The sequence below is a fragment of the Phaenicophaeus curvirostris genome, chromosome 2, assembly GCF_032191515.1.
Source record: "Phaenicophaeus curvirostris isolate KB17595 chromosome 2, BPBGC_Pcur_1.0, whole genome shotgun sequence".
NCBI lineage: Eukaryota > Metazoa > Chordata > Aves > Cuculiformes > Cuculidae > Phaenicophaeus > Phaenicophaeus curvirostris.
In genome coordinates this window covers 99393544-99415095 of record NC_091393.1, presented here as the reverse complement: position 1 = coordinate 99415095, position 21552 = coordinate 99393544, and the positions used below count along the sequence as shown (strand labels likewise).

Sequence of the window (21552 nt, the reverse complement as noted above, 5' to 3'; positions counted from 1 at the left end):
TTTAAAGTTGTGTATGCTTTGCTCCAGGGTAATCAGCTAAGCCACACCAAATTCTGCAAGTATGATGAGACTCAGCATTTTACTGAGTCTCTGCAGGGTGAATCAACTAGAGGTTGCAGTATGAATCACTTCGTTATTGCTTGAGTGTCTTATGACATCAGCTGTACAGTACAAGTGTATGCAAGAAAAGGCTTTCATTCACCTCAGTGCTATAAAGTCTATACATAGGTGATGTCATTGGACCAGATCTTTTTCATGTTTTCTCAAGCCGAGATGATCTGTAAGGAAGTGATATCAATCCTGTCCTGCCAACGGCAGTAAAAAGGTGCTATAATGATCACTGCCCTTTGTGTTAAGCTTTTTGTATTAAAAGAAAACAAAATAAATCAGTTAGCTGCCCTTAGGAATACTGAATACTTGAATGGATATTTTTAAGGATTTTCATAGTTTTATAGGAATTTGTTTTATCCATAAATGTTTAAATCTGCCTTAAAATGTCAACTAGTTCTACTCTAAGTCCATATTAGTTAAAGAGGTTGGCATGTTGATTTTAAATATTTTGTCAAAATTGTTCTCTCAGCCTCCTGGAGAAGAAAAGTTACAATAGGATAGCAGAGTGTCTGCCTGGGTATTCCAACATTGTTTTCTGTGTATTAAATTTGAGTTATTTTTAAGTGTCTGCATACACCTAATGATACATTCATTTTGGTAGCTGGCAAGTGAGATTATTATAAAATGTAACAATAAATGTGTCTAACAGGAGTGAACTCGCCCTACCAGTGCTGCGAAAAAAAAGGGCTATGATGCTGCTGTCAAAACTTCGCTTCCATATGAAGTCCTTAACAAGAAAGGAACTTCATTTTGCTGTTTTTTGCTCCCAGTAAATAGCAAAATAATCATATACCCTCAAAACCTGGATAATTTGGCACCATTATTTCTATTCTGTGTGATACACCTAGTCCTTCACAAACAAAAACGAGATTTTGAGCCCAATAGAAGAACATTCTACATTTTATATCAGTGTTGCTCGCTCAGTATCTAAAGTAAGCTTACCAAAGAGGCTGTTATTGGAACACCACATAACACAGTCAGTCCTTGCAACTGTTTTCCTGCTTTTCTTTTGTAGCCCATTTAGAAGCTGTCCGTAGACTGCTCTCAGCTTGAAACCCATTGTATTAGACCTTTGGGGGTGGCTTTTCTGGTCTAGAGAATACAAGCAGGGAAACAAAAGTCTGGACATAAGGCATAGTGTGACTACTTCCTTGGACACAGTTTTGCTAAAAGAGTTGATATTTCTGAAAGAATTATGAAAAGTTCATTTTCATTATCAAGTTATAGTAGCTTAACAAGCTGTTGTGCCAACACAGTTGCATCTGAGGTCTTTCTGCATGCATTTTCAACCAATGGCATATGCAAGGTAATCTGTTTAAACATCCCCATCTTTCATTGTAATGACCCTAGAAAAGTCGCTGCTGGTTACACCCTCAGGAGGGGTTTGTCAGATAGCAATGGAGATGTGCTGTTGCTGAAGAAGCAGTACCTTGTGCGACAGGCAGTCACCCATATGAATGATCTGGTCATCACTGGCAAATAGTGCACATTGGCCTTATACTCAGTTCATTGTGAAGAGACTACAAAAAAAAATCTTAGGTCAACCTCATCTTTTTTTTTCTGCATGCTTTGTCTCTTTCTTGTCTCAGCAAACAGACTATTATCATAAAATGGTTTGGGTTAGAAGGGATCTTAAAGATCCAACCAGTTCCAAGCAGTTCCAGTTCCAATCCCCGTGCCGTGGGCAGGGACGCCTCCCACCAGACCAGGCCGCTTAACGCCTCATCCAACCTGGCCTTGAACACTTCCAGGGAGGGGGCATCCATGACTTATCTGGGCAGCCTGTTCCAGTGTCCTACTGCCCTCATCATGAAGGATTTCTTCCTAATGTCTAATACAAATCTTCCCCATTCCAATTTAAAACCATTCCCCCTCATCATCTCACTACATGCCCTTGTAAAAAGTCTCTCCTCAGCTTTCTTGTAGGCCTCCTTCAGGTCTGGAAGGCTGCTACAGCTTGGTTTTGAAGTATGACAAACTTAAAAAATTAGTAACTATCTTTTTGTAAAACTAAGCCAAAGCAAAATCAACAACAACAAAAACAACTGAACTTGAAAATATTGAGATACTAATCTGAAAATAATCTGATACATAAAATAGCAAAATATCCAGTTATGCTTTTTTTCATAGCATTGCTGCTTACTCAATAAAGCTTTGTCTGGTCTATTCTAACCTGAAAACCCTTCAATTTTTCATTCTTTGTAATAGAAACTTTCTTGTGTTCAAAACAAACTCATGATCTTGAGTAAAGTATGTAATTCTGTAGCAGTTAACCTATTTGTTTAATGCCTTCAAAAACCAATGTCATCAGAGTTTGAAACACTTAGCCTTATGCTGACTTTTTATGCCAAGTCCTGACTGATTATGTTGTGCTGTATTATAAACATGATTTGGAGCTTTTGTGATGAAAAGACTCATCACCAGAATAGTGCAAAGAAATCATCGTTACGTGGTTTGTCTGTTGGTTCTGGCTGGTATACTTGTCCAGGGATGTAGGTGGACTAATTTGCAGCCATGGCGTTCCTCTTGGGAACTAAACTTTCTCTGACTTACTGATTTTTTTTTTTTTAATGATTTAAAAAAGCCAAACAGAAGTAGGGGTGGGATGTCGAAGAGAGTAGTTAAGAAACTAGTGGAGTGTACAAGGTGAGTTAGTGCGGAATTATAAAAAATTTATTTTGCTTACTAAAATACCATGTATAAGCATTGTTATTCACATTTTTGATCACGTATATAATTTTTCTGATCTTCTCTTCAATTACTTTTGTATAGAGCTACGTGTGTTTCCGGACCGATTTATAGTTTGTGTCAATAAACTTGAATCTAACCCAAGTACTTGGACATGTGAGAATGGTGTATTGGTATGTACAAACCGGTTCCTTAAACTTTCTGCTTTATTTTATAGTGGTTAAGATCAATATTTGTATATGGAGGCAGTTATCACATATTTGTGACTGACATCTTGGAAACAGAAAGCCACATTAACAGTTGGGCCAACATATTCAAAAGGAGATCATGAAGTGACTTTGAAACAGATAAAAATGGTAATTTTTGGAAGCTCAACATTTTTGAGCCGTGTATTCTCAGAGAAAAACACGATGTGTTTAGAAAGCTAGGTATGGTCTTAGTGCCTTGATTTAAGAATCTGTTTTCCTTAATATTTTGTCCTTGTAAAATTATACTTTCCAGTATTACAGTGGGGCAGTTTTTTTAATGTGCATGGGTTTCTTGTCTGCTTTCTTAGCACTTGTTCTGTAAAACAACTAAAATGGAGCAGTGCTAGCCCTGCTGGCAAAAAAAGTCCTCAGCCATTTATTGAGAAAAAGGCACTGGTGTGTAGTTAAATGCCATAAGCAATTCTACTTTAATATTTCGTCCTTAAGGCTTTATCAGGGTCAAAGACTTATGAATTTTATGCTGCAGTTAACTGCTGATTGTCTCAGGAGTGCTCACATTGACCCAGGTGGCTGCTATATGGCAGGCAGTCTCTTGCGTGCTCACAGTAAGAGTCAGAATTACACATTGAGGTCTATGTATAGTTTTAGTAGCTTATCTTAGATGCATTAGAGTATATTTGGCCCTTGAAGTTTTTCTAGTGTTCATTCAACTTAGTATTTTTTTAATATCAAGCAGGGTGTTGATTTATTGTACTAAATGCTGATTTTATTATCTTGATTCTTACATGGGTAAGTATCCTTCAATGTCAAAGGATCAAGCAAATGTTTTTCTCTCAGAAAAATGTCTCACTGGTTTGGAAGTATTTTACTACTTTGAAAATTATCGTTTTCTTGTTATTGTCTTGAAAACTACGTAGATACTTTAAGTAGAAAATCCCAGCTCTCCCTTTTGACTGAGAAAAAAATTGTCTTTTCTTTTTCCCTTGCTTAAGTATCTCTTATGAGATATCCAACTATCCCATTTGGTATTTTTAAGCTTTCCATAAAAGATAAGAAATTCTCTTTAGTTTCTTTCATATGATTCTGTCTACTAAAAAGAAGGCAAATGAAAAATAAGATATTATAGAGTTTAGCTTGACTACTTCAAAATTGGATCTTCATCTATGGAAACTCCTTGTTTAAAAAGGAGGCTTAAGCAGTTTTATGTTTAAAAAGAAATAAATAAATTTCTTGGTAGGATAATAACCTAAGCAATGACAAAGTCTTGGAATTTTGCTTTACTTACAGATGCAATATGTGCACATAGAACTGGCTGGAACAGTCAGTGCAGGAGGTCAGTAGGAGAGAAAAAGATGAAGTTATCCCTCAGGCATTTTTGCTGATTTGAAAAACTATCAAGATATGAACAGACCCTCAGCAAATGCCTTGGAGTATCTTATTAATTTTTGCCACTCTAACTAAAAGGGTCCACTCCAGGTTCTTTTGTTGTTCCAGAATTTCTTCAGCACATTAGTACTGAGTTGGTTATATATATAAAGTACCAAGTTTAGTACTTGCCAAACTGGGGGAAGGTTTGATTGCCACTGAGAGGTAATTTCAAGTTTCTGGTACTCCAGAAGTAAAGGCTAAGGGTCTGCGCTTTGTGTGTATACTTCTCTGTATGCGGTTTAGCAGTGAGTATGCTTGAACGCTAAACTGGACTACAAAAGACCACCCAGAAGACCTTTCAGTTGATATACTCCAGTGTTGTAGGCTAAAAATGAGGCATATGTTTTGTTTTCCTCTGTATTTTGTTTAGGTTTAAATAATTTCATAATGTTGCATGTAAGTTCTTTCAAACGTTTAATCAGCTCACACCCTTGGTTTTCAGGGCCTATCTGTGTTTTATAAAAGTAATTGACTATAAGTTAATGGAGATTTTGTCACTTTTAAGTTTGTTTTTTTTTAACTGCTGTTGTACTGTTTTACAGCTTGGGTCCAGCTTTCATTCCTTAGCTCTGTCAAGACAGCTCAGGCTTAGTGTCCTTCCTTTACTTTGGAACCATTTTCATATCACCCTGATGAAGACATGTTTCTTTCACTCATTGCAACTCTCTCTTCATCTGGCTTCAGCACTATATTCTTTGCATTTTTACTGCTTTCTAGGCTATTCTCTCTGAATAGGCTTTGATTAGATCAAGAGTTTCAAGGGATGTAGCCAGATATGAAATGAAATTCTTATGTCCTATGTTTTAGGATAGATCATAATTAGATTGCATTTGAGATATTCATAAGCACAAACCTTAGCATCAATTGCTGAGAGAAGCAATTTGAAGCCTTCTTTGATGCATCTTGTAACACCAAGGAAAAGGTGGCTTAGGCAGTCTGTCAAATTAGCTTTACAGATAAACTAATAAAAGATCCAAGAGCACTTCTAAGGAGTAGAGCTGAAATAAAATAGAAGAAAATCTATTGATATGTAATTTTCTGTTTTCTAAAATCTATTTAGAAACAAGTTTTCCTGTGGTCATATCTAAAATCAGGCTGCAGGCAGTGATAATCATTTTGGAAGAAGGGAAATCTCTATGAAAGAAACAATACAGCAAGTTAGTGAAAATACATAAGCATATTTGGAGACTCAAGGTAAAGGTGGGAGAACAGCGTGGCTGATTCATGCTGAGTTTAAACATAAAACCAGTTTTTTCCTAGTTTTCCAAACTGTTTGTAATCTCGAATATTTTATCTTGAAAAAGACGGTAGTTTTGGGAACATGGCAAAACAGGAAATGCAGGGAAGTATGTAAGAGCTCTGGAGAGATTAGTCATCTTTGTCAATTATGACACTGTCTAGATGATTGTTATGTAGACAGCTAAAATGGAAAATTGGAAATGGGTTATCTGAAGAAACAGTGGAAATGGGTGGAAAGCTTCTTGGAGACTTGAGAGCGTTTGAAAATGGGCTTACAATGGAGTATTCATTGATAACTGTTGGCTTTATACTAGAATCTAGGAGAGGAAGCTGTTGTAGGGAAAGCATGAAGGAAGCTAAGCTAATGATGATATTAAAGTGGAAATATGCATCCCAATTCATTTGAAATCTGAAAAGAAAGTGGGGATTAGGAGATACTGTGTTGATCAAAAAGATCTCGAAGTTTCCAGTAAGCCTTCTTAAGTTACAGAGAATATTATACCAGAAAAGAGATTATTTTCCAAACAGGATATTACTCTTAAAAAAAAAAAGGCAAACAATAAAACCTATATAGGTATGCAAGAAGAAGAAAAATGCTAAAGATATGCCCACTGCTTATTAAATCCCCAACAGATAAAGAAAAGCACACCACTCATATTTATACATGTCTAATTTAAGAAATTGTGTCATTGTACCATACTTCAGGTGCATTAGGCAGTTCTCTTTCTTAAAACTCCTAAGTGTGTAATAGGCATGATTTGCTTGGATTTTGATATTGTTGGGAAGATGCTTCTGGTTCTTTCATGAAAACATGTACAGGAGACTATTAATATTATAGTATGTGCTGCTGAAACAGTGTGTCTATTGGAAGGTAGAATGAAAATGATTTTTCAGATGGGGCGATTTGTGAAAATTAATGGAAGACTTTATGTGGAATTAAGGTATCTTAAATACTTTAAAGATTATTGCGAAGTGATAACAGATTGAGTAGGGGAAGAAGGAAACTGAAATACAGTTGCACAATTCATAGTGAATAAGTGCTAATCTTGGCATGGAACATTCTCTGTGTGTGTATATATGCATATATATTTAATACCACAGTTAAGCTGTTGTGATGTTGGGCCACTACTGAAAAAGTCAGTCCACATTGCCTCTAGTTCCAGCTATGTATTCCTTTTCCTTTTTGATTACAATGGACCAAGTGATTCTTTAGCTGAGAATGAGTAAGTTTGTTGACTTGATTCAGCAGAAAACAATTTATTTGTGAAGTTTCTGTTTTTTTATTGGAAGATTAGTTTTCCATCATGTCAGTTCACTGAACTGATATATCCTGTACCCCTACAGCTGCCAATTGTTGCATAAATAAATGTGGGAGCACATAGCCAAGATTTGGAAGAAGAAAGCAGGACCACCCCTTTAAGTAGCAGGTGATAGTTACCCTGGTTTGAAATAACATCAGAAACACAAGTTATTTGTTGTTATACTTGTCTGGTTGATGGATTTTGATTTCATTATCCTTTTTTAAATTTTATAAAATCTAGTTTTCATGTGTTTTCAGATAACATGCTAAATTATTTTCAGTCAATATAGCTAACATAGCTAGACTAACTGTATGAAGAGGGCTCACTACTTTTGAAATAACATTGAGAGGAGGAAACTGCAGGCTAATGAACCCTATCCAAATAGCACATAGTGGAACAGGTAGAGAATTGCATTTATCTTTTGGTGGGCTATTACTTTTTACACTTCAGGCTTTGATCACTTTTTCTACTCATCTTTCACATTCTGCTCAAGCTGATGCAAGACTGATGATGCTGAAATGTGCCCTCCCTCCTGCCTTCTTTTCCCTTCTTTTAGCCACGCTTTTTTGTCCTCAGTATCTGTCTTTAGTGGCATTTGTGGGGATCTCAGTTAATTCATTGACCCCTCTGAAAACAAGGATGTTCTTTTGGTTTTGAAGTTTTTCTGTTGTTTGCATGGTTAGCTTTCAGCTGGATCACATCAGTCAAAGTCTCACTGCATGGCTACATAAACGCTGGTGTTGATAGACTTGGCAGAACCGTGTTTTGGGTAAGGGTGAGATTTCCCTTTCAGTGTTAGGATAGTTTTAAATTAGCTTGAATCATAAGGGTGCTCCCTAAGAAACTACATCACAAAGTAATTGTACTAATGTCTTTGACCCTGTCATGAAGAACGCTTTGGCAGTTTTACAGTATTGCCTTTTGTCCCAGCTGTCTGCCTCTTCTCCTTGGAGATTACCGTTCCTGTAGCAGAATTTGCCAAAAGGGCTGTGTGCCTGCATCTCATCTTGCTGCATATCACAGCCTTGTGAATTCATGCAAACCAAACTTTTCTGATTTTTAAGCTAGCTCATCGAATTGTGGGTGGGAGCAGCTGGGGGGTGTGTGTGCTCCCTTCTGCCAACCCAGCAGTGGGGGTAGGAAACCCTGCAAAACGAGAGGGAGGTCACCTGAGAGCGGTAATACTGTGAATTGCCTCAGTCAGATTTGTCTGAACTTGTCTTAGTTTCTTATAGCTTACAAGCTGACTGATTTATTTTCTGCATGGCAAATGCCTAATAGCTGTCTGCTGTTTGTTATATTAATGATCCAGAGAAGTGGACAAATGATGAAATGAAACCTGACACAATTATTTCAATTAGTCAAGACTGGAAAAGGCTGTGAAGAATTTCAGAGAAATCTCATAGGGCTGAGTAGAGGGGCCTTAGGACTATAAATGAAAATCATCTGTTGATAAATGACCAGTATTTTTACTGAAAAGAGCAATTAATGTGTTCATGCATACCACCGAGTGAATTAACTGTACAATCTCTGGAAAAAGGCCAAGATATTGTTACAAGGAACTGATTTGAAAATCTTTGTTCCATAGCATTATTTATCTGCAAAACAGACAAGATATGTGGAACGAACTAAAAAGTAATGCATCTGAGTACATCTGCAGTAACAGTAGTACCTCTCATTGTGCAAAATCCATATGAAAGGTAGAATAAAGAAATACAAAAGGTCTTGTAACTGCAGTATAAGTTACAAAAAATTATTTCCATATGAAGCAGTCTTTAAAAATAGGGACAAATTGAGTAACCTCTTACTGATTTTGGTAGTTGTCTCTTGTATGAGTTCCTCCAATTGATATAAATTTAACTGCTTACCAGTGTTCACAAGATCTCATTTGTTAAAGCCTTGTGGTTTTTAATATATTCTGATCTCTCATCATCCTTTCACCTCCTTCATTTTCCTCTCCCCTCTTACACTCTTGCTTTTGCAGCTTAGGCTGGTGGTTAATGCAGATTTGAGCTAAGATTCTGGACTTTGCGCTGAATGATGTTCTTTCCTCTCTGCGGACTTTGGGACGATGGGCACCTCCTGCAAAGGTGCAGGTTAAAAGGGTGGCAGTGTTGAAGTTTAGAAGTACAATGAGGTAAAGGTTGTATTTATCTGCTGTGCATCTGTGAGATTTTGATGACTCTGTGACTTAAGAAAATTTTGATTACTTCAGGTTTTGATAATAAATAATAATTCTCTGTATTCCTGTTGGGCAAAGAATATTTGACAGATTTTTTTAAATTGTTTTAAAGAGAATCTATTCCCCAGTCTTCAGCAGAAATCTGTTACAACTAACAAGAATTTCATAACCTGACTGAACAGTAAGCTGAAATATGTGATGGTAAAGTTCACGAAAGGGTTTTTGAATGATTTGAAGTGTCTTCAGTTCAGTTGGGTCATTCACACCCAGCCTTTATGCAAATAGTTCTCATGTGCATATTTTCTCACCGTAGTCTCACTGTCCATAAGCTTGCATTTGGTTCTAATGGATGGTGACTACAGCCTAACCAAGGCTGAGTTTGGAAGTGTATCTTGATACTGATTGCATTTGTTTTTTTCACTGTTTCCTCATACAATGTCCTTAATCCCTAGGAGGACAAAAATCATAACAGACCGTTCTGTCATTACTGGAACTAACAAAACCGCTTTCTTTTGTGTTTATCCTGAATCATTTTTTGCTTCCTGCCAATCAACTTTAATCATGATACTGCTTATAGCCTCATGTTTCCTATGCCACATCCATGTCAGTGACCCCAGCTCCCAGCTGTCTTTGGTATAAAAATCTTCTACGTACTTTCAGCTTGTTCCTATGTTCCCTAAACTGCCCACTGCAACATTTGCAGTGCTTCTTGGTGCCCTCATAGGTCTCAGTACCACCCTTGGGTTTCTTAGCCCAGTGAAACTCCCTCGGTTGACTTGTGCCTGTAATGTGGCTTTGAACTGCTGGCCAGAATGCTGTGCCTTGTTTCAACTGTTCTCAGTCCTCAGACTGAGAGGTTGCAGCAACCAAGCTGGCTCTGCCTTTCCCTCTTTGGAGACATTTACAACAATTTAAAATACTTAAAACAAAAGTGTTTTTCTTCTTCTCACCTCTCTTTAGCTATACGATAGCTTACTGGCTTTGGAACTTCAATGAGTCTGTTGTGTTTGTTTGAGATGGTCCTCTGAGTTTAGAAGTTATTTGGAAGGGTAGATCCTCAGCTTGAGCTCAGAAATCTTGGGAGCTTTGTTGGGGTGTTTGTTTTGGAAACCAAGCTTAAACATTGACTATATTGTTCAAGAGTAGTTATCTCCTAAGCTGCATGGTTTTGAGTATTTTATGTATTTTGCTTCTGTATAATCAGCAAGACCAAGATCTCCTGCAGTTATTAAACACTATTGTAATTGTGTGAAGAGAGTGATTGCTTTTTAAAATGGTTGTTTTCTTTTCTAGATTTTTTTTTCTGTAAGAATTGAAGTATATGAAGTATAGAAGTATATAAAGCATGGTGTTGTAGACATTATGTACTACATATTGTATTCTGTTATGTCATACAACCCGTACTGTATCTGTAAGGATAAATACAATGTTTACTTATCACTGATAGATGTTTAGACATCTATACTGGTTGATTCTGGTACACCATTTAGATTTGGTAGGCAGATAGAGAATCCTCATGTCAGACAGTTAAAAGCTGTACAGGATTACAGGGGCGCTTTGCTTTTCCAGGTACAATTGAGTAGTAGATTCCTTCCCTTATGATTTGTAAGTTAGCTAAAGGCGTCAAGCTCCACATAAAATTGATATGTTTCCAGGTACAATTGAGTAGTAGATTCCTTCCCTTATGATTTGTAAGTTAGCTAAAGGCGTCAAGCTCCACATAAAATTGATATCTTCTTATTTAAGAAGTCTTTAAAGTATAAACCGTGTATCTTGCATGTATGTCCTCTTCCATAACTACTGGAGGCAGGAACCTTAAAATTGATGGGAAACACTAGCTAAAGATGCATGCTTCTAAGACACGGGTTTTCTTAAAAAAAGAAATATTCAGCACTAGTATGCTTTAAATTTTTCTTTAGTATCCTTGAGAATTTTTTTTTTTGAAAAGCTATTGTCTTTGTCTCCATTTCTTATCAGTGGACACTTTCTCTGAAGATAGAATCTGTGTCTTGTAGTATCAGTATATAAAATCAGAATGATTAATAGCTCAATTACTTAACATTAATTTCAATGCTTTTTGCCTTCAAGCAAATACATGCAGCATGTATCATGTGCTTCTCAGTATGTAAATAAATCGTTCGTTTGCCACCTCATGTGGCTTTAGAAAGTGTTATGTGTATGTTCTCCTATCTGTGCTACAGATATGTATCAATTTTTAAAAAGGCCACCCTGCAACTTCAGGTTTTTTATGAAGCATGTTTTATTTGGCTTATGCCATTTACAGCTCATTAGGAATTTTTCTTTTTGTTGTTATCTAGCAAGTATTCAAGTGCAAATCTAAAGAACTCTGAATTCCCTACATTAGTAATAGTCTAGGATTCCTGCTAAATGTTATACTTTACTAAAATCCAAATGAAAGACTTCAAAAACAAGGAGGCATTTTCCTTATAAGAAGTCATATGCATTAAGGTAATCTGATGATGCTCTGGGGACCTTTGGAGTGTTTGGAATTGCCAGGACATAAGTATTGAAGGAGAAACCTGGGTTCACACCTTGTATTTTGAGAAAGTGGAGTGTGGATCAGAGAGGCTTGTAACAGATTGGGCCAGCTCTTGGAGTAGACAGTACTGACCACGGGGATGCTTAACAAGCAAAACTGTAACTATTAAGATCCATGATGTCAAGCCAAAATTAATTTTGGTAGTAGATAATGAAGGCTGTACTCATCCAGGAGTTAGATATTGCCTTCCATGCTAGGGCCATGGGTAGGTGATGCAGTTCTGCTCCTCTCCAGACAGATGCGGTTTTCTCTAGTTGTTCCTCCAATTTCAATCACGAAAAGAATGCATTTTTTAAAACCACAGAAATTCTTTAAAAATAGCTATTTCAGATGAAAAAATCAGTACTCCCATGTGTAACATGGAATGATCCTTAGTGTTTTTTCCTTTTCTGAAACTTACTGACATATAGAGCAGGATAGTCCATTTTAAAATGCAGAGCGCTATTCCACAAGTCCAATCAAGGAACTGTATTTCAGGTTGAGAGTAACATCCGTTTCTTTACTTGGAATACTTCTATAAATGTTTTATGTTGTAGTAGGAGTTCATAAGTAGAATTGCTAGGACAGATGTGTCACCACATTGGAAACATTGAAAAATTTGCATCGTGAAATTGTGGGAAGCTTTTCCTTCATGTGTGATGTGAGAGGGTAGAAGACTAGACCCAAAGTACCGTCTCTGTCAATTTCTTATCAGTCAGATTATAATATCTGATTCATCCTTCACTGGCAAGTGTCTTCACTTGCTTTAGGAACCCTTTTCCATTTATCAGATTGGAGAAAGTCCTGTCTGGCCAGTCATTATAAGAGCAGTTCTGAAACCTAAAGATTATCTTAGATGGTTGAGCTCATAGAATAGTTTGTGTTGGAAGGGACCTTAAAGTTCATTTAGTTCCAACCCCCCTGCCATGGGCAGGGACACATCCCACTATGCCAGGCTGCCCAAGGCCTCATCCAGTCTGGCCTTGAACAACTCCAGGGATGGGGCATCCACAACTTCCCTGGGCAACCTGTGCCAGTGTCTCACCACATTCATTGTGAAGAAATTCTTCCTTATATCAAGCCTAAATCTGCCCCTGTCCAGTTTATACCCGTTGTCCCTAGTCCTATCACCACAAGCCTTTATGAATAGTCCCTCTCCAGCTTTCTTGTAGGCCCCTTTCAGGTACTGGAAAGTCGCTATAAGATCTCTTTGGAACCTTCTCTTCTCCAGGCTGAACAAGCCCAACTCTCTCAGCCTGTCCTTGTATGGAAGGTGCTCCAGCCCTCGGATCATTTTGGTAGCCCTCCTCCGGACCCATTCCAACAGCTCCTTCTCCTTCTTATGCTGAGGATTCTAGAACTGGGCACAATACTCCAGAAGAGGTCTCACAAGTGAGGAATAGAGGGGCAGAATCACTTCCCTCAACCTACCGGCCACACTTCTTTTGATGCAGCCCAGGATACGTTTGGCCTTCTGGGCTGCAAGTGCACCTTGCCAGCTCATGTTGAGCTTCAAATCGACCAGCACCCCCAAGTCCTTCTCTGTAGGGCAGCTCTCAATCACATTATCCCCCGTCGTGTACTGAAATCGGGGATTGCCGCAACTCAGATGTAGGACCTCCCTGATACTGGTTAGAGTGACATTAAGAGAAGTCATGGAATTGCAATGTCACATAAAGCTCCCCTACATAAGTGTTTCTGACTGACTTGTTTTACCAATTCTAATTCTATTCACTTGTGTGTGTCTGAGATAATACTTTATTTCATTGCTTCATCTACATTATTATATTCGGAGTCCCTTCCTGTAATGCCACTCTGATGCTAAATCTGATTTATTGGACCCATTGATGATTTCTGTTAATTTTTTTGAATGAGCAAGTTAAGCCACATGGATAAATGTAATTCAGAAACAATGTGTGTTTTTTATTGTGGCTTTATTTGTTAGCCAGACACAAAATTTAATTATCCCTTAGTGTTACTTTATTGGCACATAAGCCTATGCAACTCCTATCTTGAGCACAGTAAGACAACTAGAAAATATGAAACCAAATGAGAGGCAGGAAGGATAGCAGTATTGTTCACTTCAGAAATTTTTCTTTCAGCCCAGCATCCCAAGCCCTAGACTAGAAAAAAACCCCAATATTTTAATGAGTATTATTGTAAGGCTGAAAAGGCCAAACTTTTCAGTCTTCCTCAGGATAATGAGTTGTAAGGATTCTTCACAAGTGCACACCTGTGAGTTGTTCTTTTATAGATATTTAAAGCTGTATTGCTGACTCAGCTGTCATGGAAGGGGCTGCAGATGGCAGTCACTTTTGCATTTTTGAGGGTTTCCTTTCATTTTGAGTGAGGTAGTTAAGAAAGATAGTAAAGAATGAATTTTCAAATTAATAAACCTTAAAGCAAGTGTATTATGCACCTAGCAGTCATGTTTCTCTGTAGGTCTTAATAGAGGGTTTTTTTTCTTAGATATCTCTTTGGATAAGTACTAAGCATCTTAAAATCAGGTTTTGAGAAGACAGTATTATGAGTAGGTAAGGTAGTAAAACTTTGTAAGCTTCATTTCTGAGAGCCCTTCTTTGCTGAGTTTTAGGGACAAAAAAGAGTGAATTTACCCCAGGATTTTAAGAGCACATATTTCTAATAGAACTTGGCAGTTCAAGGGCTCAAGAAGCATTTTAATCTTCTGTGCCCACCCAGTCTCTAAACAAATGTAAATATGTCTGTCTTTAACAATTTGCCAAGAAATGTGGTTCTAATTTGTTAGCAGCAATCCCACTCCCTGCAGCTCTTTCAGAGTCAAGTCACAAGTCTGGCGGTGCTTTGACGTTTTTCTCTGTCATGGTGTCATTGTTTATATGATGTCTGCTTCTGCTGTCCTCCTTTTTATGCCTGGAATATTTTTCTTTAATTATTTCACTGCCTAAAAGGAATCTGGGATTACTAGACAGGATGAGAGCAGATTAGCTTTTTTTCTTTCTTTAGCAAGTCCTGAAGTTCCCATAGGAAATAAATAGTATTCCCAAAACAGATGGTGTTTTTTATTTTTTTTAATTAACTAAAATTATTAAGTCTAATAAAGAAAATAAAGGAAGTATCACCAATAATGGCTGAGTGTCTTAGTAGTATATGGAGTGCCCATTGTTGTTATTTATGACTCTCTTTGCCTTCTATTGTGGACTTATTCCAGCCTTAGGGAGTTTACATCACTCCTAATAGCAAAAGGCTCTCTGGTTCCCACAGAGTCTTTCAAAGACTGACTCATATGCCGTATGTTAATTGTTCAGCTCTCAAAATACAGCACTCACAGGGTGTGGTTCGAAGGGGAAAATCTACTGTACTTAGAGGGCATGTTCAGAAGTGTTTCACATATAAATCATTTTTATTTTTATTTTTTTTTACTGCCTTAACCCTTTTCTGTCACTACTTTATGTGATAAGCTATTTGAAAATAAAAAAAAAGGTTGACAATGGTGTAGTGAGGGAATATGTTAGCCCATCGATTCTGGACCATTAGCTCCAGTCTGACTCAGCTCACAGGAGACATGGCTTCATCATCTTTGCCTCTTTCTGGGGTCTGCTCTTCACACCCTGGCAGGATGGTGCACTCCAGGCAACCATCATGCCCTGTTCATAATCAGGTGCAAGTCAGAACTGAGCTTTATTGCTTATTTGCGGTATTGAAGTATGAGCTTTATTGCTTATCTGTAGTACTGAAGTATGCGTGGATAGGAACTGTCTCCCATCCTACTCTGGATTTTGTACAAAGTGCTACTTTCCACCCATTGTTTACCAAATCTACAACACTTGCCTTAGTGGACTGGAGATGCTGTCCCAATGTGCCGTGTTGATGTCCTCAGCTGAGGGCTGAAGACAATTTATTAGAATTAGCCTTACCAGTTACCATAAAGCAGAATAAGGAAAGTTCAGATGCTTCTGCTCTGGCAGAAGTTCTCTGGCTAAGTAAGATTGCTCTCCAGGTGCTTTGATGCCAAATGATTATGCAAGATCTATTAGCCTGTGTTGTGAGAGTGTTACTGGAAATCAGAAGAGTTTCTACAGACTCTACAGTTAAGAGTCTGTGCCTTTTCTTAAACTTAACTAGGCTCTTGAGTATATTAATAATGTTCTTTTCTTTAATAGTTTACAAAACATGAAGATATATTTAGTCAAATTAGAGGAGACCATACTTCTAACAAGAATAGAAGCACCAATTAATCCCTCAGATTAAACTAGTTAGGCTTGATTTCTGAGGATGAAATCATATTGCATGTATCTCATGTGTTTTCTTTCTTTCTTTCTTCTGTAAACACATGTGTTACACCATTAGTGGACAGAACTTCATGCATCTATTAATACACACAAGAACATTTGCGTAATTTGTCTCTGAAAAGAAAGCTCAAAACAGCTGTAGTTTTTTAAACTGGCAGTATGGCTTTATTTCCTTGCTTGACTACCCTTTTTCTGCTGACAAAACAGGAAGTTGTTTCCACAGGTTTATTCTTTTGGAAAGAGTGGTGAGGATTTACCCTACTCTCTTTAAGACAGAAATAAATATAAAAATGTGCAGGGCTTAATCCTTTGTATGTGACAGGTTCCTGAGGTGTATTATGACTAGGCAACCATCATGTACATGATTTGGCCTTGTGCCTCCACAGTCTTTCTCTACTTTCTTCCGTTCTTTTGTACCACCTGTCTCCAGTGCTAGCTTCACAGTGTGGTGCAAGAAATGGTATAAATGAGCACTCCCGATGTTTGATAAGCCGCAACCAGAAGTTGCATCATGCAGGCTCATGAAAAAAAAATGCTGTCAAAGAAAAGGGGTGCACAAAGCTTCTTCTCGTCTTGACTTTGCCACATTTTTTTCTTCTCTCTCCATAGCCTCAGAGGTAATACTTTTTTGATGTGTTAGTTAATAGTGAAGTTAGCAAATGGCCCTTGTGTCATTGAGATTGTTTCACTGTGAAAGGAAATGCTCACTGCTTGAAGAAAAAGAGCATTTTCCTTCCCTCCCTCTTACACCAAACTTGTATTATAGAAAAGCATGGTGCTGCTGTTAGCTGAAACCAGAAAGAATTCCCCTGTTGTCCTGTAGTAGGCAACCACTACAAGCTGTGAGCATTTGAATGTTAGTATTAAAACTTTTAACCCTTGCCTTCTTAAATGAGCAAGTAATACTCTGTATATTTTTTGTAAGTATGGAAAATTATGGGAATTCTTCTGAGAATATGTGTATAGACCACTGCGCCAGTCAGTCTCTTCAGAGAAAAAACTGACAAACATGCTCCTGTCTGCAAGAGAGATTCCTGGCATTTGTCACAGTTTGAGCCACAAAGATGTCAAATATTTGCCAACAGTTTCCTCAGACGGTTTGGAAAGCTACATCCTTTACATTACAGTCTTGTTTGTTTGTGGTATATTTTAGCATATGAAGTATGTTTGCTGGGAGTCTGAAAGGGGTGGGAACTGACTAGACTCCCAAATATTAAAAGATTTAAAAATAATTCTGATTCCCTTAGACTGTTCAGATGTAAATAATAAAGAACATCTGTAAGTGTATTAGGAATAGAATTTTATGTTGAATAATCATAGCTTTATGTGTCATGTCTTATACCTGTATTTTCTTTTGGAGCAGAAAGAAGAACTTTCCAATAGGACATCTGAATATTTTACTGAATCTGCTGAGAGCAAGAAGCATAATATTAGTCTGAACAAGCAAATAAAGCAAGACATCTTGAAAGAAATGTATGTTGCTATTCTTTCTAAATTGTTAGATTTATAATCTGGTGAAATTTGGGTAAATTGAACCTAGCCTATGTAATAAAATTTTGAATTATATAAACTGCTCTACAAAAGATTATTTTAAATTACTAAGAGACTGCTTAAAGAAGTGTAGTGTGGATAAGCACATAAAATGATCGTTGTTATTTTGCATGGCATGAAAAAAGTTGTTACAACCCACATGGATATCTCACATAGCCTAGGCAGAATCAAAACAGGGTGTTTTTGACTTGAATGAAGCTCTGAGCCAAAATAAATAAGCGATGTTTGAATCTGGTGAAAAACACTTTGCAAATATATCTTTGTTTATTTTGAGATTCTGCAGTGTACCATGATAGTAGCCTGGATCTTTGGTTACAACTAAAGGGTGTCCCTAGTGTGGTGGGTGGGTAGGGTTAGTTGGTCAGCTGAACATTTTATGGGTCCTGTGCTGTGCCAGGATGCCATTCTTAGTCATGCAAGCTGCCAGTAGCCCCCCGATCAACTGTGGAAATCAGGGATTTGCTGAGAATCCTGCCAACTTTTCTTTTTGTTTACCCATGCTGTCTCATCTGTGTTGTCTTTAGAAATGAGATTAGATATGCTGGTATGCCAGATTTACCTATTTTGGAAGACTGAGGAGTTATATGTGCTAACCTGGGAAATGCTTGGCATCAGCAGAGCAGCAGAAAGTGGTCTCAGCATGGGGGTGAATCTACAGTAATATCTTTAGACTCAAAATCTTCCATAGGCTGCCTCAGTTCTTGTGCACAAAGTTCATCCTACAGCCTGTGTGAAATCTAGATTTGTAGATAACACACTGCTGAGGAGTGTTTGTGTACCGACACTCCATCTTGTCCCCTGTGATTCCCTTTTCCTGTATAATTCCTTTCAGAATATCATCTACTTGCATTACCTAAGTCCTTCCCAGATGAACAGGCTTGATATTAGATGAGTAGTGGTTAACTTTAAAATAATGCTTTGAAATGTCCTGGGAAAAATTCCAGAGGAACATTCTAAAGTAGAGATTAGGAACTCTTACACAGAGACGCGCACACTGTCTCTCCCTGCCTGTCCCCTCTATTTGTTAGATATACATTATGCATGTGGATATATGGGAATGGTTTGAAATCATTTAAGCACTTATGAAATACTATTTTATCTAGCCAGTTTGGGAAGGAATTCAATATACTTATGCATTGTTGACCTTTAACATCTGTAATGAATCCAGTTCTGCCTCTTGGAACAGAATGTGAACTCCTTCATGGCTTAGTCATTAATAAATAGGGTTCCCCTAGTGCAGTGGAAAATCAGATGGATAACACTTGATATTATCCATGCTAGACAAACATTACTGCTTGTCAAGATGATATACAGGGATTTTTTCCACATTCAGGAAGAGTGCTGCCTTAGTGGTATTTCAGAGTTTGTAAGAAGGGTGGATTGAGGCAGTAAAGATTCTTTTTCTAATTTAAAAACAAAATTCCTTTTTATTGCAGTGTGAAAAGGACAAAACCAAGGAAAAGTAGCACAAGCAAACCTCAAATCAGCAAGGACTCCAAGGAAGTGTATCTTGGCTCGGTGGACTCACAGACAGGGAACAGAAAGAAAGACTGTCAGGTTTCTCTCAGTCCTCAATCTGAAGAGAAATGTGGGAGTACAGGAAAGCTAAAGAACTGCATAAATACAGCTGAGAACAACTTGGAGCTTCCTGTTTTAGAGCTGGAAAATTATGTTAATCAGAGACAGAGAGATGATGTTAGCAGCCAGCAAAAACCTCACTCTGTGGAATGGTTGAAGTTGAGTCTTCTAAGTGAGAACCCTCCTTGTAGTTCTGAGTCAGCACTGTTAGGTCCAAAACAAAGTAAAAAAGTGACTAAAACACAGGCTCAACAAAAGAGCTGTGGTTCAGAAGAAAAGTTAGTGTGTTTAAAAGAAGTATCCTCTGAAGGTACTCTAATTCCTAGCAATACAGAAATGAATAAGCGTGATGATAATTGCTTAAGTCTATTCCTGGAGGAGAAGACCCCACTTAAGTCCAGATCGTTTTCTAAACAAGACTTGACAAAGACTGCGTCTGGTGAGGAACTAACTTCCGGAGAAAACCTCTCCCGCCCCCTTTCTGTGAGGAACAATGTAATGCAGACAAGCCAAAATGAGCCAAGCACAACCGCTGAAGAATTACTGCCTGTGATGCCATCGTCTTATTTAGAACTGCAGGCTGTTTCTTCAGAAAAGCTTACCCAGAAGAGAAAAAAAGAAGCTGAAAATGGTCTCAGGAAGTTAAAACTACGGAGGCTTAAGAAGTCATAAAGCCTGTAATATTACCTTGATAGCATAGTTGGACAGCCAAGTTTGTGTTCAGAAAACATATGCAAAAAGTAGGAAGTGATTCAAAATAATGAAAAATATTCACAATACTAAGCCAAATAAAACTTTTTAAGACAATTTAGTTAACTAAGTATTTTAGTCATCTGGAACTCTAATGAAGATAATTCTGTTCAGTCTTTTGTATTTAGACATTAGTTTTGTACAAACCAGTGTAGTATTTATAGAAAGAAAAATCTCTTATAATATTTGCTAAACAAAATTTAGATCTGTGTATGTTTTAGTACCATTAAAAAGTCCTTTCAGCTGATGACAGCAAAAGTTAAACCACTTTTGTGGTCTCTTAGCAGCTGCAATTATTCAGTTTTTTGCTTGTTTCTGAACATATATTTTATTTTAGTAAAAATGAATCCTTTCTCGCTCTGTGTTAGGAAATTCATGGTTTATTTGTGTGATCTTTACAACAGTAAGGTGGATTGAGATTATTTCAAATAAATCTTTAACCAGGGTTTATTGTTCCTGATAATTTAAGGCCAGCCTTTTCAGTGGGGTTTCAAAATAACTATAGTTTGTGCTCGTGCAGTTTTGATAGGAACATGTATTTCTAACCTGGATTGTGGATGCAAGTGATTGTCATGCTTTCAGTCTTTGGAAAAATGAAGATTGGTTTTATACATGCAGGCACCTGGATGTGCAACATAGCTGCTGGGAGAAGTTCATACATAAACGTGCACACACATCTTCATGCATTCCTGTTTCAAAATCATGCCATGTCTGTGTGCAAGAACTATTTATCAGGTGTTAGTGATACACAAGTTATTTCTTATTTTAAGGTGGGGGTAATTTTTAATTGCACAGTGCTTTTTAATACTGCTTTTGTAACTTGTATGCCAATGTGCTAAGGAAATGTAACTTCTTATTTCATGCTTATCCTTTTGAAATAAAATTCTAAGCGAAGTTCTTCCATCATTCTCTCAAAATCAGTGTGACCACAGACATTTTGCATGAGGCAGTTTTGAAAAAACCTTACTGACGTATACTTATGATGGTGGATATCCTCATTTAGGTTAATAAGAAGACTCATCCATAAGCATTAGAGTTGGTAGTGTAATACAGGTCCTTAAGAGAGTTAGCAACTTTGCAGCTGACAGCAAGATGCTGTCTGTTGAGCAGCATCTTTCTGCTATAATCAACTTCTGCTTTTGCATAAGTCAAAAAGATTCTGTGTGGCTGCTGGAAGACACTTTCTCTTTTTTCTTTTCAGCCTGTTTGCGTGGTGTCTCTCACAGTGCTTTGCAAATGCTTACCAATCTGCAGGCTCTGACAAAAGTTCTTTCCTGGTAACAAGAAAACCAAAGCTGCAATGAACCTCAGTTTGGGGGAGGAGTAGGCTGAGGTAGGTTTGCTCTTGTCTTTTGTATGGGCTTGAGATACTGGGCCAGGAAGGGAGTAAAAAGCACCTTTTTGATGGATATACAAGAGATATAAGGACATTCAAGTATTTATCAGAAAAATAAATTATTCTATCTTAATTACTCTTAATATTTTATATTAAAGGTTTAGTGTATATTTTCTGGATGGTGTCTTTAAGTGTTTGCAATAAATAAGCTGATAAAAAGTGGTGCAAGCACCTATTCTAGACTGCTTTGCTTTTGCTTGAGTCTCTGAATTTCCCACGATGTTCTTGGCTGTAACAGATAGCTACAGGAGAGCTTTAGGTGATTATGCAGTACCAGACATGTTGAGTTTACGAAATCACTTCAGTTAC

The 21552-nt window shown here is 37.5% G+C and overlaps 1 protein-coding gene across 6 annotated transcripts in view; it reads left to right on the top strand.

The window, feature by feature from the left end:
* Positions 1-20742, top strand: part of SLX4IP (SLX4 interacting protein) — a 75196-nt gene extending 54454 nt beyond the window's left edge. For 5 of the 6 annotated variants that reach the window (XM_069850186.1, XM_069850187.1, XM_069850185.1 and 2 more), the window contains 3 exons: positions 2884-2972; positions 17329-17441; positions 18956-20742. In XM_069850186.1, coding sequence (XP_069706287.1) covers positions 2884-2972; positions 17329-17441; positions 18956-19769 — 1016 coding nt within the window. In that variant the 3' untranslated portion in view covers positions 19770-20742. The remainder of the gene's footprint in view (positions 1-2883; positions 2973-17328; positions 17442-18955) is intronic. The other variant, XM_069850189.1, reaches the window with a different exon arrangement.
* Positions 20743-21552: the final 810 nt, after the last annotated feature.